Genomic DNA, 14982 nt, shown 5'->3' on the forward strand with positions numbered 1-14982 from the left:
AATCAATAAAGCTTTGAGAAATGACATTTGAAAATCACTTGTTTAATAATTGCTTGCAGTTTTCACAGCTATACAACAAATTGAATAAGTCACAGAAATTGAGGTTATGAAATCGTTGCATAAAATGTATCACGTCTAGTGATAAGTCCATGTACAGGAAGTATAAAAAAAATCATATATTTATATATATTTATAGAGTAGATAACTATAATAAATTGGCAAGATGTAAACAGTTCATACATATGTGCATACATGACGCCTGCGTCAAAAATAAAAAAAAATGCAAATGTAGGCAGCAAATGGTAAATAAATCATGAAGAATCCTCCAGTTAACACGGTGAGGCCGCGACAATTGTCTCCAACCATTCGATGAGTGTTTTCATGAATTCATAACAGCCTCTAAAGCCCGGCTCAAACTGTGCAATTTTTAATAATCCAATACAACTGTAGCATGTCTGACCGCACGAAGATGATTCCCATTTCACATTGTAAGAACTCAGCTGTCAGATTGAACAACAATCAAAACTGTTCCACTCTACTTCTACGCCAAACTACATGACGTGATGAAAGGTATTATTTCATGTTAAAATTAGTTTTTGTCCTGACCATCTGTACAACACCGCACAACATTTCTATTTTAGAAATTCTATTTCTACAGCAAAGCAACTGCATAAACTTCTATGACAATGATCACCTCAGGTACTGAATATGTGCTTCATTCAGTGTTAAATGCAACCAATGTGAGTTTGAATAGCAATATATGTGACATTTATCACTATACTACTGAAAGCAGCAGCAGAGTGTTCACCTCAGATCTTGAAAATTAAATAACTAGCAGACGTTTGAGGTTTGAAAACGAAAGTCAAAACTGTGCAAACTAGGGTATCACAATAAAGGAATTCAGTACTGAATTTTAAAAACGTTGATTTCCCGCTAACATTTGAGTGCTGTTGAGCGCATGTAACAGAGGCCAGCTAGTAAGTGCTGAGCAGGTAAACCTTACTCCTCTGACCTCTAAAGGTGCTCTGGTGACAGACGCTAGAGACCATGGTCTTTAGCCTCCTTGGTAGAGTACCTGACTTCCATGCGGAAGGTCGCCAGCTCAATACCAGCTCGGAGCAAATTGGGTGGTTATAGGACTGGCGGGGTTACATTGGTTCCGCGACCCGCATCGGAGTGAGGTTTAGGGGGGTGAGTGTAATGGAGGCCAGCTAGTAAGTGCTGTGCAGGTAAACCACACTCCTCTGACCTCTAAAGTTGCTTTGGCGACAGATGGTAGAGGCCATAGTCTTTAGCCTCCTTGTTAGAGTAACCGACTTCCATGCGGAATGTCGCCGGATCGATCCCAGCTCAGAGCAGGTTGGGTGGTTGTAGGACTAGCGGGGTTACATTGGTGCCGTGACCCGGATGGGAGTGAGGTTTAGGGAGGTGAGTGTAACGGAGGCCAACTAGTAAGTACTGTGCAGCTAAACCTCACGCCTCTGACTTCTAAAGGTGCTTTGGCGACAGACGGTAGAGGCCATAGTCTTTAGCCTTCTTGTTAGAGTAACCGACTACCATGCGGAATGTCGCCGGATTGATCCCAGCTTGGAGCAGGTTGGGTGGTTGTAGGACTGGCGGGGTTACATTGGTGCCGTGACCCGCATCGGAGTGAGGTTTAGGGAGGTGAGTGTAACGGAGGCCAGCTAGTAAGTACTGTGCAGGTAAACCTCACACCTCTGACCTCTAAAGGTGCTCTGGCAACAGACGCCAGAGACCACGGTCTTTAGCCTTCTTGTTATAGCAACCGACTCCCAAGCGGAAAGTGGCCGGATTGATCCCAGCTCAGAGTAGGTTGGGTCGTGCAGGACCGGCGGGGTTACACACATTCTTAAACAGCGCTGAATTGCCATTGTGTTCACCAGTGCTCAACAGAAATGACTGTGATTGGTCGTAAAGGTCATCAGTTCACCAAACTCACCGCTGTTTACACTGGAGTGTTTTAAAGTCACATCGATCAGCTTGTTTGTCTATGAGTTGACAAATAAGCGATCTGCTGATGAATTGCGGCTTTGAAAAGCTCCAGTGTCCCGGTATCTGTGTTTGCACTCAGTAAACAGCGGTGAGTCTGAAAGTTAAAACCTTTGGCTCTGTCACTTAGACGGTGCACTTTTAATAATGTTCAACAGGATAAATATGTAATTAGATTATAACCCATTTGGTTGGGAGTGCAGTAGCCGGTATTTAAATGTTTCTGTCATTTCGTGTCATGTTGTGAGGTGTCAGCCAAATTGGTAGTAAAGGTCATCAGTTCACCGCTGTTTACTGAGTGTAAACACAGATACAGGGACACTGGAGTGTTTTAAAGTCACGTCGATCAGCTTGTTTGTCTATGAGCTGACAAATAAGCCATCTGCTGATGAATCGCAGCTTTGAAACGCTCCAGTGTCCCTGTATCTGTGGTTGCACTCAGTAAACAGCTGTGAGTTCGGTGAACAGATGACATTCACGGCCAATCACAGTCATTTCTGTTGAGCATGTGACACAATGGAAAATCAGCTCTGTTTAAGAACGCGTTCAACTGCGCCCAAAGGTTAGCGGGAAATGGATGTTTTTAAAATTTTTCTAATTCCAGTATCGTGAAAACACTAGTGCAAACCTGCGACATCAGTCACTCAGACTATAAACTTTCAATACAGTTAAATCAGTTATTGGTTAAGTATGTATAATAGGATATATCCCATTTTGTTGGAAGTGCAATTTCTGTCATTTAAATGTTTCTGTTTCTGTCGCGTTTAGCGCAGACTGCCAAATTACTTGTCGTTGGAATCTTGTTGTGTTGCATGTAGTTAGGGCACAAGTTAGACACAGACTTTCCCTTCCCTTGTTCCCTCAAGGGAATCTCTGCCGCCACTTTGGAGTGTGTTCCACTTTATCAAGCAAACGATGTAAGTTTACACGGACTTACCCTCGATTTTGACCAAGGGAGCGAGTCGGCTTTATATGTCCACTCCAGCACCTATATGTCCCAGAATGCAATGCAATTGTAACGTCGATGTAACAATGTAGTTCCCAAATGCTTAAGGGGTTTTGGGTGCCCAATCATGTTCCTGGAGATCCACCTTCCTGCAGAGTTCAGCCTCAACCTTAATCAAGCACACCTGTCTTTAATTACCAAGTGCTCCTTCAGGTCCTACTTAGTTGGCTTAGTTGTTTTTGGAGTTGGAGCTGAACTCTGCAGGAAAATAGATCTTCAGGAACAGGATTGGGCACCACTGCCCTAAACCCCTTGAGCACTCGGGAATTATTAACACTCGGGAACCCTTGAGCACTCGGGAACTACCTAACAGGATTGGGCACCCCTGGTTAAGGGCATTTGATTGAAACCCATTTAGATGCTCCGTCAGTAGTGGACACTTTTGTGGCGTGATCATACATCTGAGAGTTTGAGATGGAGGGAAGTTAGCAAGAGAAGGGCAAAAAAATTGGACTGGAATGCAAGCACGGGCATTAAAGAGAACACCCAGAATTTGACGTCATCCATCCGTGACACTTTTACTAAACCAGGTTCTGATGTGATATCTCCAGGTAAACATAAACAAACTGGATCAACTAATTTGCTATAATAATTAAACCAGAAAAAAAAAAACTATTTTGCTGATTGCGTCCACAGATTTTGTGCTCCTACTGGTTGTTGGTTTCAAGTTCGTCGCAGTTGAATCACACTGCAGGAAACCTTCTGAAACTGCCAGAACTTCATCAGAGGGAAAATCTGATCTCAACGGCCATTAAAGCGGCGGTCAGTGAACATGTCAAACCAAGACCACAGATTTTAGCCTAGGATTACAGGAAACTTTCCCCGAATTAGTCTCTTGACGACATAATCATGTCTGAAATTGCACAGTGTGAGCAGGGCTTTAGACGACTCTTTCCGAAATTAAAATGGACTAACAAACATAAGGCACTTCATGACCAAACACACACACACACACACACACACATTAAAAAAACTTTCAACCCTCCTGAAAAGTTCTGCAACTGCCAACACACAGCCTCAGTTTGACAAGGCCATCCGTCGCTATGTTTTTGTTTTGTGGAGTCTCAGATCTCCAACCTCACAGGTCAGAGGACGCCATTCGCTCTTGCCTAAAATGTCCAAGTGCTTCGAGCCAAGTGCTTGAGCTAGCCGGAGACGAGCTAACCTGTAAACAGTGATGTGAAATGTGTGGTTCTCCTCATTTGGCCTCCGCCTGCTCCAGAAGCGGATTGGCCTCTTTCTCGGGGGTCTTGATGCTGTCCGTCCTCACGATGCAGGTGGGCCGGTGGCGATTGAGCATCAGTATGAGCTGCTGCCGCTCGTGCTTCAGCTCCTCGATCTGTGCTTTCAGCTCCGAGTTCATCATCTCCAGACGCTCAGACTCCTTCAGCGGGAGAGTTGAGGATGCATTAGTACCAGTGTACTGTGTAATTAGGTGCAAAGCAACTACTTACTGTAATTCAATTAATTTTCACTGATAAAGTAAAGGAGTACTTTGGCTGTGTCCGAAATCGCCTACTACTCAAGTGGGTATGAGGGGTGCAACGGTTCAATCTACTCACAGTTCGGTATGTATCATGGTTTTAGGGTCACGATTTTGGTACGGTTTGAGAGAGAGCGTTCGGGTCTTCTCTCTTAATTCAGCAGGAACAGTCAGTCGAGAAGACAACGGTTCTTAGCAGACAGCGGGTAAACAGAGTGTATAGCAGGAGTGATCGGGGGCGGAAGTAACAGTATACCTTACGGGTGTCAAAATTATTGTTTTTTCGGTGCACCACGATGCAGTAGGTCATCCGGGTACTTCTCACATACTGTTTTTCGAATTTGATGAATTCAGACATACTACTCAGCTCACAAGCTGTTTTAAGCCTACTATATAGTATGCTATTTCGGATGCAGCTTAGGTCATTTAACCACAGTTACTTAAAATGTCTTAAAAATTTGCATGCAATTGTCATATTTCAGAATGGCATTCTAATAAGCAGTGACATTACATACTTTTTATCAGGAAAATAATAACAGTAACTCATATAACACTGATAAATAACATGTTGTTGTGGTCGTTTATTAAATAAGTATCAAGAGTTCACATTTAGCTCATAATTTATACATAGCTTGTTTGGCATGCTGTCCCGGGAGCCCTGAGCTCAAGGGATCATCGTGCCCAGGGCTCCCTCCCTTTCGCAGGGCGAGGGGAGACTGAGCTCAGGTCGATCTCAAAACTCCCCCGCTGCTGAGGCTAAGGTGAACTTCCTGAGAGTAGGACATTTAGAAAAAAGATTTAGGCTAATTTTGTCTATGATATAGAGCATATTTGGGAGGAAACCGGGGAACCCGGGGGAAACCCACTCGGACACGGGGAGAACATGCGAACTCCACACAGAAATACCATATGGCCCAGCGAGGACCCGACGCTATTGGTATTCTTGCTGTGAGGCAACAGTGCTTGTCACTGAGCTACCGTGCCACCCATTCTGGATGAAGGTGGAAGAAGGGGAGGAGGGGGGTTTGAGAGAATTGAGGATATATATAGTGACTTGGGATCCTTTGATTGGAGGATCGTGATTAGCTGGGTCAAGGCAACATTCGAAGTGAATCAAAAATGTATTTTAAAAATAGTCCTAGGACAATAATGGGTGTTGTTCAATAGTTTCAGGACAACTTTGATGAAAGGAGGTGATCCACTTTTCAAATGTTGACTACTCTACATGTTGACTTACTACTGAGACTTTTACCTGGACTTACCTTCTGTAGATACTCGGTCCGCTCTTTCTTTTTGTTTCGACATCTTGCTGCCGCCACTTTGTTTTTCTCTCGTCTTCTTTTCCTCCGTTCCTCCTCTTCATCCTTCTGCATGAAAGACAACAACAAAAACAAAATGTCTCACCCTCAGGTGGCTCCAAAACTTTAGATTCCTTTTTCTGTCGAACACAAAAGAAAATATTTTGAAATTTGCTATAAATCAGTAATCAGGAAAAAACAAATACTATGGAAGTCAATGGTTACAGGATTCCAACATTTTTCAAAAGATCTTATTTAGTGTTCAACATAAAAAAAGAAATGAAAACAGGTTTGTGACAAGTAAAGGATGAGCAAATGATGACAGAATTTTCATTATTGGGAGAACCAGGGTTCCCACTCTTTCATGGACACCAAATTCTAGGACTTTCAGAGACTTTATAAATCACTAATCGTTTTAAATCGAGCACCTTTGTAATTCACACCCCGGGATATATAGTGTCATGAAAGTCCTTCCTGCACTTAACATTTCACATATACGTACAGTTTTTTACAAAATATTTACATTAAAATATCATAAAATGTCAATGATTATGTTTTGAATGTAAAGTTTTCTGAATCAGTCAAGTTCAAGAAACTTTAATACAATTATTTAAATTCAATACTGGTAATATTCAAATGCGGTTTATGAAATATTGATTAAATGCATTATTTGTCAGTTCTTGCATAAGAATTAAAGAGCATTTTACCCCTTTTACAAGATGTACCACAAGCCTTTGGTGTCTCCAGAATGCATCTGTAAAATTTCAGCTTAAAATACCCATCAGATAATTTACTATAGCCTCCGGAATCTGCCCATTTTGCTGTCTGAGTATGGTGTAGCTGTTTTTGTAGCCTGTGGCTTTAAATGCAAATGAGCTGCTTCTCCCCACCCACTGCTCCCATTGCTTGTCTGCTTCTCATCATGTAATACATCAGATAAACAGCAGTCAGTGATAAAGAGTAACACTGATGAATCTGAAATTCAGCTCATCACCCAAAAACACCAAGTAAGTTTATTTGATGTTTGTGTTTATTCAAGCCTGTCTGACATGATGAGTCACATATAAAAGCACGCACACACACACACACATACATACATACAGATTTATACATGAGAGTTCCGATGCAAAAACCTCTAAATGCCGTCTGGAATTTTCTTCTAAAATGAGTATTTTTATCAAGCTCTAGTGTTTAGGTTCAGTAATTTCAATGTTATGGCAAAGAATAAGTTTTCAAAGTGAAATAACTCAACATAAACAAAGAAGGCTGAAAATAATGCTCATTTTCGATGGAAATTTTAGACGGCATTTAAAGGTTTTTGCATCTGAACTCTTCATATACACGTTTACTGACACCATGTGCCCGCGGTGATTATAGCGGTTAAGAATTACAGCAATTTTGTTTAGTCTTTATTACAAACATGTTCGGTTTTAAAATCATTTTAAACTCGTATTTAATCAAGTAAAAAAAAAAAATCACAGAGAGTTGTAGCAAATATTTGAATCCCAGTTTATTTGCAGAAAATGTTCTGTGGACGTGTGTATACATGTTATTATAGAAACATGGCGTCTGTCAATCAAATGGTAGGCGGGGAAAACCACACTCCTACATCACGTTGCAGTGGGCCTCAAAACCACTGGGATTTGGGTCCTATTTTAACAACAGGAATTTAAAAAAAAAGGAGACTTATTGCTTTTATAAAATGAAAGCGACTTTGAAAAAATCTCAATATTATACAGGATTTTTCCACATGAAAGCCATTGAACATTTCTGAAGATTGTTTGCGACATGGAGGAAAGTATAGTTATATTTATCTGCAAATAACCCTCACTGCTGGTCTTTCAGCTCTCTCTCTCTCTTTCTGCTGATTATGTCAAAAGAAACCCTGGACTGATGGTGATTACAAAATGCTTGTGTAACCCATTTGAGTCTTTGTCAGGATTGACTTATAATAACTCGAGCTGTGGGATACAATAAAGAGTAAGTCACTAAATATAATTTCGTCAGGCTACATTAGCATTAGCCGTTTTCTCACCTCTAAACAGAGCTTTTCATAGCCTTTTATTAGCAAGATTAATTTACACTAAGATTTACAAAAGTCACTACTGATACACTACTATTATCACTAACATTCAACTTAAAGAAACCAAGTGAATGTAAAGTAAAAAAAAACATGAATGTTTATAAGTCATTTTAGCGCAATTAGCAGAGAGCTAAGGGCCATTGTTAGCAAGTTGTTTATGTGTTAGATTCGCTCTAAAATGTTACCTTGATTTGTTTGTATTATTATTGTGTCTTTTGTAAGGTTTTCTGTATCTCCAGTACAGTATAAAGATCCAGCACTTTCATTCTCAGAGTCAGTCAGTGTCTGTCCAATAGATGGAGCCACTGCAGTGTGGTGATGAGAGTAAATGGCACTTTGCCAGATTCGCACACTGCAAGAAAACAACACAAGAGGGCGCCGGTAATACTAATAATATTTCACAATTAGCATTCTTCTGCCTTTTTCAGTCAAATTTAAGCACTTTCCAGGATAATCTCTTTAACTTTACAAGCACTTTACAATATATGTAATAATAATGCATAATTAAATACGTCATCACTAGAGATGCAACCACTATAGATTTTGGTTGTGCGATTATAGTCTGAGGAATAATCACGGTTATTACGATTATTATGCATTCATTAATTTCAAAAACACTGCTAGTTTGGAAAAATCCCATGAAAACTAAAATAACCAAATAATACGACACAAAACAATAATAATAATAATAAAAAACAATAGTCCATTTTTCTTTAGATTTAAAAATAATTGAAAAAACTTTGGCATTTAAACATAAGTAAAAATTTTACACTGAAAATAAATGCAAATAAATTTAATTAATTAATTAAATAAATAATAATAATAATAATAATAATAATATGTATTAATTTTAAATAAACAAAATAAAATAAATTACAATAAATAAATAAGTAAAATTGTAATAAATTAATATAAATCAATACATTTAAATAAATAAATAAAATGTAAATAGATAAAAATACATAAAGTAAATAAATAAAATTAAAACTAATTAATTAAAAATAAATGAAAATAAAATTTTAAATGAATGCTGAAAAAAATGTAAAATAAAGTAATACATTTAAAACATGAAAATGATTTTAAAAAAATAATAATAAAAATAAATTATTAAATGTAAAATAAAAAAATTAATAATTAATTTTAAATAAATAAAATAAATGACAATAAATAAATAAAATTTAAAAAATTTAAATAAAGTAAATGTAAATAAATTAAAAATAAATTAATAAATGAAAATTTATTAAAAATAAATAAAAATACACAAATAAATACAATTTTAATAAATGAAATTAATTTAATTTAATAAAAAACAAATTAATTAATAAATTTCAAATATGAAAAACATTAAAAATAAATTTATCAAAATAAAATAAAAATAAATCAATAAATAAATGAATAAATAAATTAGTAGTATTTATCTAATGTAAATTTAAGTTACGTAATGGCTAAGTATTTCTATTTTACAGTGAAGACATGTATTCAAAGGCTGCTGAACCTCTGTCTGAAAGGCACTTTTGATTAACTATATAACAAAATTGTTTTGTATTTTTCATTTAGTGTTTTTCTTTTGTATTTGTTTTTCTCATTGTTGGGCGCTCACGACATTCTTTCAACTAGTATGTGCGTCTGGAAAGCACGAGTCCGTCGCTCCATATATGCAAGCCATGCATCTCTATTGGAAATAACGAACTTGCGCGTGTGCAAAAGACGCGATATGTGACTGGCCCTTAGTTATTAGCCACAGCCATAGTTAATCCAGTGTACGTGGTGTACAAGCTCGGAACTTCAAACTAGCACTCAGTTGGCATCACTTTGATAAGTTGCAGCAGTTTTGTTCCATGCAGAAACACGGTGTTAAGAAGCCTTCACGATTAATTAACAGAGACGAATTAAAGCGCGGTTATTAGTGAAATCGGTTAATCGTTGCATCTCTAGTCATCACGTTATATCAGAAACTATAGAAGCTATATATTGCTGCAAATTGGCGTCACATTGGCACAGTGGGTAGCACGTTCACCTCACAGCAAGAAGGTCGCTGGTTCGAGCCTCAGCTGGGTCAGTTGGCGTTTCAATGTGGAGTTTGCATGTTCTCCCTGTGTTCACGTGGGTTTCCTCCGGGTGCTCCGGTTTCCCCCCACAAGTCCACAAAAATGTTATGGTGAATAGGGTAGGCTAAAATGTCTGTAGTGTATGTGTGTGAATGAGTGTGTATGGGTGTTTCCCAGTGACGGGTTGCAGCAGGAAGCGCATCCGCTGCTGGATAAGTTGGCGGTTCATTCCGCTGTGGCGACCCCAGATTAATAAAGGGACTAAGCCGAAAAGAAAATGAATGAATGACAGTTTGCTCACCTCCGCTTTGATCGGGAGTGTCCGCTTGCCCAGTTTTCCCAGTAGATGTAACGGGGACAGCATGGCCCCAATGTGGCAGAGGTCTGCATATTTCAGGTGTTCAGAGAGTGTGGTGGCAGAAATGCCCGCTAGAGGGCCCAAACTGGGCAGAGAGCCCGCCGTCACTGAGGGGTCCGGAATCTGACCGGGCATCATGTCACAAACACCCGCGACCACAGCTGAATAACAATAAAAGAAAAGAGCAGAGGATGCTTAATACAGTAGGCTGTCCAATGCAATGAAATCAGTCATCAGAAGCAAACTAATTCACAATATGACTAATTAATTAATAATAACGCTGCACAACATATCAAACAATTATAGTTATCTTGATTATGGTATAAGCAATATCACAAATAAGTTCAATAAGCAAAGTTCATTTTATGTGTGGCGTCATGGCGCAATGATCGCCTCTCAGCAGGAAGGTTGTTGGTTCGAGCCTCGGCTGGGTCAGTTAGCATTTCTATGTGTAGTTTGCATGTTCTCCCCTTGTTCACGTAGATTTCCTCCGGTTTCCCCCACAGTCCAAAGACATGCGCTGTAGGTGAATTGGGTTAGCTAAATTGGCCGTAGTGTATGAGTGTGTGTGGATGTTTCCCAGTGATGGGTTGCAGCTGGAAGGGCATCAAACATATGCTGGATAAGAGGTTCATTCTGCTGTAACAACCCCAGATTAATAAAGGGATTAAACCGAAAAGAAAATGAATGATTGAATGAATTGTGTCAAGTATTTGTTTGTTACATGCATATGTTGTTTATTCAAATCTGATCAATCAGATGAGAACTTTACCATCTTTTACCATCTAAAATGACCTCCACTGAGGTTTTCCATCATTTGTGGTGTTTTAAAGTCTAAATGTTTGTGTGACATTGTTTTTGGATTTAATCAGCTCTGAAAAATGTCTCTGACATGTTTATTTTAGTATAAATAGTCTGAAATTGCTAATAAAATAGTGTTTGAGAGCTAGTTATATCATTATCGCAACATTCAACACCAATATTGCAAATTTTACCAGCATTGTGCGGTCCAAATGAATATTATAACACTTCATGTTTCTGAAAAACATTGCGCAACTCTTAATGTGCTTCACGCAGATGAGTGGGTTTGACAAACCACCCTCTTTTCCTCTCCATATGCACCAGACACCTTCTTATAAACATTACATACTTTGTGAAATAAAAAACATTGTGCAATTCTAAGTGTTCTGCACACACACAGGTAAATGGGCTTGACAAACCACATGTAGGACCATTTTTTTTTCCCTAGATGCACGAATGTACATGCTTTGAATGTGGCGTGGTTATTGGTGCCAGACGGGCTGGTCTGAGTATTTCAGAAACTGCTGATCTACTGGGATTTTCACGCACAACCATCTCTAGGGTTTACAGAGAATGGTCTGAAAAAGAGGAAATATCCAGTGAGCGGCAGTTCTGTGGGTGCAAATGCCTTGTTGATGCCAGAGGTCAGAGGAGAATGGCCAGACTGGTTCCAGCTGATAGAAAGGCAACAGTAACTCAAATAAGCACTCGTTACAACCGAGGTCTGCAGAAGAGCATCTCTGAACACACAACACGTCCAACCATGAGGCGGATGGGCTACAGCAGCAGAAGAGCACACCGGGTGCCGCTCCTGTCAGCTAAGAACAGGAAACTGAGGCTACAATTCACACAGACTCACCAAAACTGGACAATAGAAGATTGGAGAAACGTTGCCTGCTCTGATGAGTCTCCATTTCTGCTGCCACATTCGGATGGTCGGGTCAGAATTTGGCATCAACAACATGAAAGCATGGATCCATCCTGAGTTTTATCAACGGTTTAGGCTTGTGGTGATGGTGTAATAGTGTGGGGGATATTGTCTTCATCTCAGACTGGTTTCTTGAACATGACGAGGAGTTCACTGTGCTCAAATGGCCTCCACAGTCACCAGATCTCAATCCAATAGAGCAGCTTTGGGATGTGATGGAATGGAAGATTGGCATCATGGATGTGCAGCCGACAAATCTGCAGCAACTGTGTGATGCTATCATGTCAATAAGGATGCAAAATCTCTGAGGAATATTTCCAGTAACTTGTCAAATCTATGCCATAAAGGATTAAGGCAGTTCTGAAGGCAAAAGGGCGTCCAACACAGTACAAGTTAGTGTACCTAATAAAGTGGCCAGTGAGTGTATGTTCAAAATATCAACTATTCAGCTACAAAGCCCTGGTAGAGGGTTAATAAGAAGTGTAGATCTAGATATGCCAGTGTAGCCGGTTTCTGTTAGTTCATTTACAAGCTTTGCAGTCATTTGGTGTCTATACAAAAATGACACTATAATGGAAGTCAATGTGGTAAAAACAGCCACGAACATAATTGAAGGGTAGTAAATTTGAACAACACACAAGAATTAACTAATAAAGTATTAAATATCACTGTTCAGTAGTCAACATTTTAAGTGGGTCAAAGCCATTTGTCAAAGTTGTCTTAAAACTGTTCAACAACACCCAATCTCTGTATAAATAAGTACAAGTAATATCTGTTAAAGCTACAAATTTAATAATTACTTCTTCCTAAATATTTGAAACTCACTCGAAATCTTAAAGTTACAGGCCTTAAAGAACTATAATTCACTCTATTAGGGTTAAACTTTATTTTCTGGTTCACAATTTGTCGTCCCAACTCGACATAGTAGATGACTATAGCAATGTCGATGCTGAAACAATATATCGCACAGCCATAAAATAAAGCAAATCACGAGGAAACTAAATCCTAAAGTAATGCCTTTAGTGTCCTAAATCAATGATTTAATAACTTTACCTCACTCCAAAAGCAACCAATGCAGAAAAATCCAACAGAACAGCATCATGTTTTGTCCCGATCCTCAATCTGTCACTAGAATCCATTATCAAACACACTGCAGCAAATGACACACATTCCTTCCAACACATGTGCGCTGTCAACTCTTTACATAAGACATCTCGGATCTCTCCCCTACATCTGACAAACGTATAGAAATGACCACTTACAGACCCTTGGCAAGAGAAGCTGCTCTCACAAAACTAGACCCAGACACATTCTCCTTAAAGCCGCTGAGAGAGGAACTGAGCGCCAGCCAAGATCCGCCCGCTGCCCGTGTTTCCTCCGTCCAAATCTGCGTACAGTTCTGCTGTCAGCCGAGAGGAATGCGGCCGCAGAGGAACAGGACAATGTCATCGGCCTACACCAGTCCTGCTCAAATGAAAACCTTTCAGATGCACCAAGCATTCTTTAGCTTGAGGGGGAAAAAAAAAACACGATTTCTTTTAGAAACCTTCCTCAAACCTGCTTAAATAGTTTGCTCCCTAACAAAAGACCAATGTGCTTCTTGAAGAAACAGCAAAAAAATCACTGCCATATGTGAACGTCTGCACAGCACTTCTGACTCACAGGAAGCACTTAATTAGTCATTGCTAAAGCAAGCTATCATTGCTCTTACTGAGAGTAAAACCGTGGTCAAACCAAAGTTTTAGCATGTCAAATTCTGTCGTACGCTGCTGTGAAAAGGGGTGAGATAAAACAAGACGATTAGACATCGATAATGTAAACGATTGCTCCATATCTTACATTACTGAACAGAGTGCTCAGGTTTTAATTAGGGCTGCAGGATACTGAAAAATATGCCATACTCTTGTTGAGGATTGTGATAACGATATTTCTTTCGACTTAACGTTTCCCTAGAATAATGCTATTTTTAGTAACCATTTTTAAATGAATTATTTATTTTATACTGATATTAAAGTCAACTGGTAAAAGATGGTCTTCAGATTTAATTAATTCTAGTTCAGACAAAAAACTGTCAAGGGGCAAACGTTTGGTCTTTAAAACATGAATGAGTGAAATCTCTCAGCAGATATTCGAACTGCTGTGGTTGTTTTCCCACCATTAGTGTTTATTTTCAGTTCTGGGTTCTCCTTTGGACTCCAGCCAATAGCAAAACAGCAACTACTTGGATATAGAGCCAGATCATTCTCAAAAATATTCCATTTACAAAATAAATTGCATACGTTCACAACAAAATAAACATTTACAAATTCCAATTCATAAATTTAAAATATGACTCGGAAAAACAAAAATCCAATTTATATATTCAAAACATGATTAAAAAATATGCTAATTTTATTCGGAAATTTAAAACACGATTCAAAAACACAAGAATCCAATTCGTCAATTCAAAACACGATTCAAAAATAGGCAAATTCATACATTCATTCATTTTCTTGTCGGCTTAGTCCCTTTAATCTGGGTTCGCCACAGCGGAATGAACCGCCATCTTATCCAGCAAGTTTTTACGCAGCCCTTCCAGCCACAACCCATCTCTGGGAAAAAATAGGCCAATTTAATTAGTAAATTCAAAACACGATTCAAAAACACACAATTCCAATTCGTAAATTCAAAACACGATTCAAAAACACACTAATCCAATTCGCAAATTCAAAACACGATTCAAAAACACACAATTCCAATTCGTAAATTCAAAACACGATTCAAAAACACACAATTCCAATTCGTAAATTCAAAACACGATTCAAAAACACACTAATCCAATTCGAAACTCAAAACACGATTCAAAAACACACAATTCCAATTCGTAAATTCAAATCACGATTCAAAAACACACAATTCCAATTCGGAAATTCAAAACACGATTCAAAAACAACCTAATCCAATTCGGAAATTCAAAACACGATTCAA

General features: G+C 38.8%; 2 protein-coding genes across 7 annotated transcripts in view; one reads left to right on the forward strand and one right to left on the reverse strand.

The window, feature by feature from the left end:
- galnt16 (UDP-N-acetyl-alpha-D-galactosamine:polypeptide N-acetylgalactosaminyltransferase 16) overlaps positions 1-14982 on the forward strand; it is a 375091-nt gene that overhangs the window by 65943 nt on the left and 294166 nt on the right. The window lies entirely within an intron of this gene.
- jdp2a (Jun dimerization protein 2a) overlaps positions 1-14982 on the reverse strand; it is a 29676-nt gene that overhangs the window by 3649 nt on the left and 11045 nt on the right. For 2 of the 6 annotated variants that reach the window (XR_015513925.1, XM_087291222.1), the window contains exons 2-4: positions 10230-10447; positions 5762-5866; positions 4182-4400 (exon numbers count right to left, since the gene is read on the reverse strand). Coding sequence is in view for 3 of the 6 variants with exons in the window: in XM_087291222.1 (XP_087147348.1) it covers positions 4215-4400; positions 5762-5866; positions 10230-10447 (509 nt within the window). In the remaining 3 variants the exon portion in view is untranslated. Of the gene's footprint in view, positions 1-21; positions 4401-5761; positions 5867-10229; positions 10448-13277; positions 13523-14982 lie in introns of those variants that run through there. The other 4 variants (XR_015513926.1, XR_015513924.1, XM_087291223.1 and 1 more) reach the window with 4 other exon arrangements.

Source organism: Danio rerio, chromosome 17, assembly GCF_052040795.2.
Source record: "Danio rerio strain M-AB ecotype USA chromosome 17, GRCz13ab, whole genome shotgun sequence".
NCBI classification, from domain to species: Eukaryota; Metazoa; Chordata; class Actinopteri; order Cypriniformes; family Danionidae; genus Danio; species Danio rerio.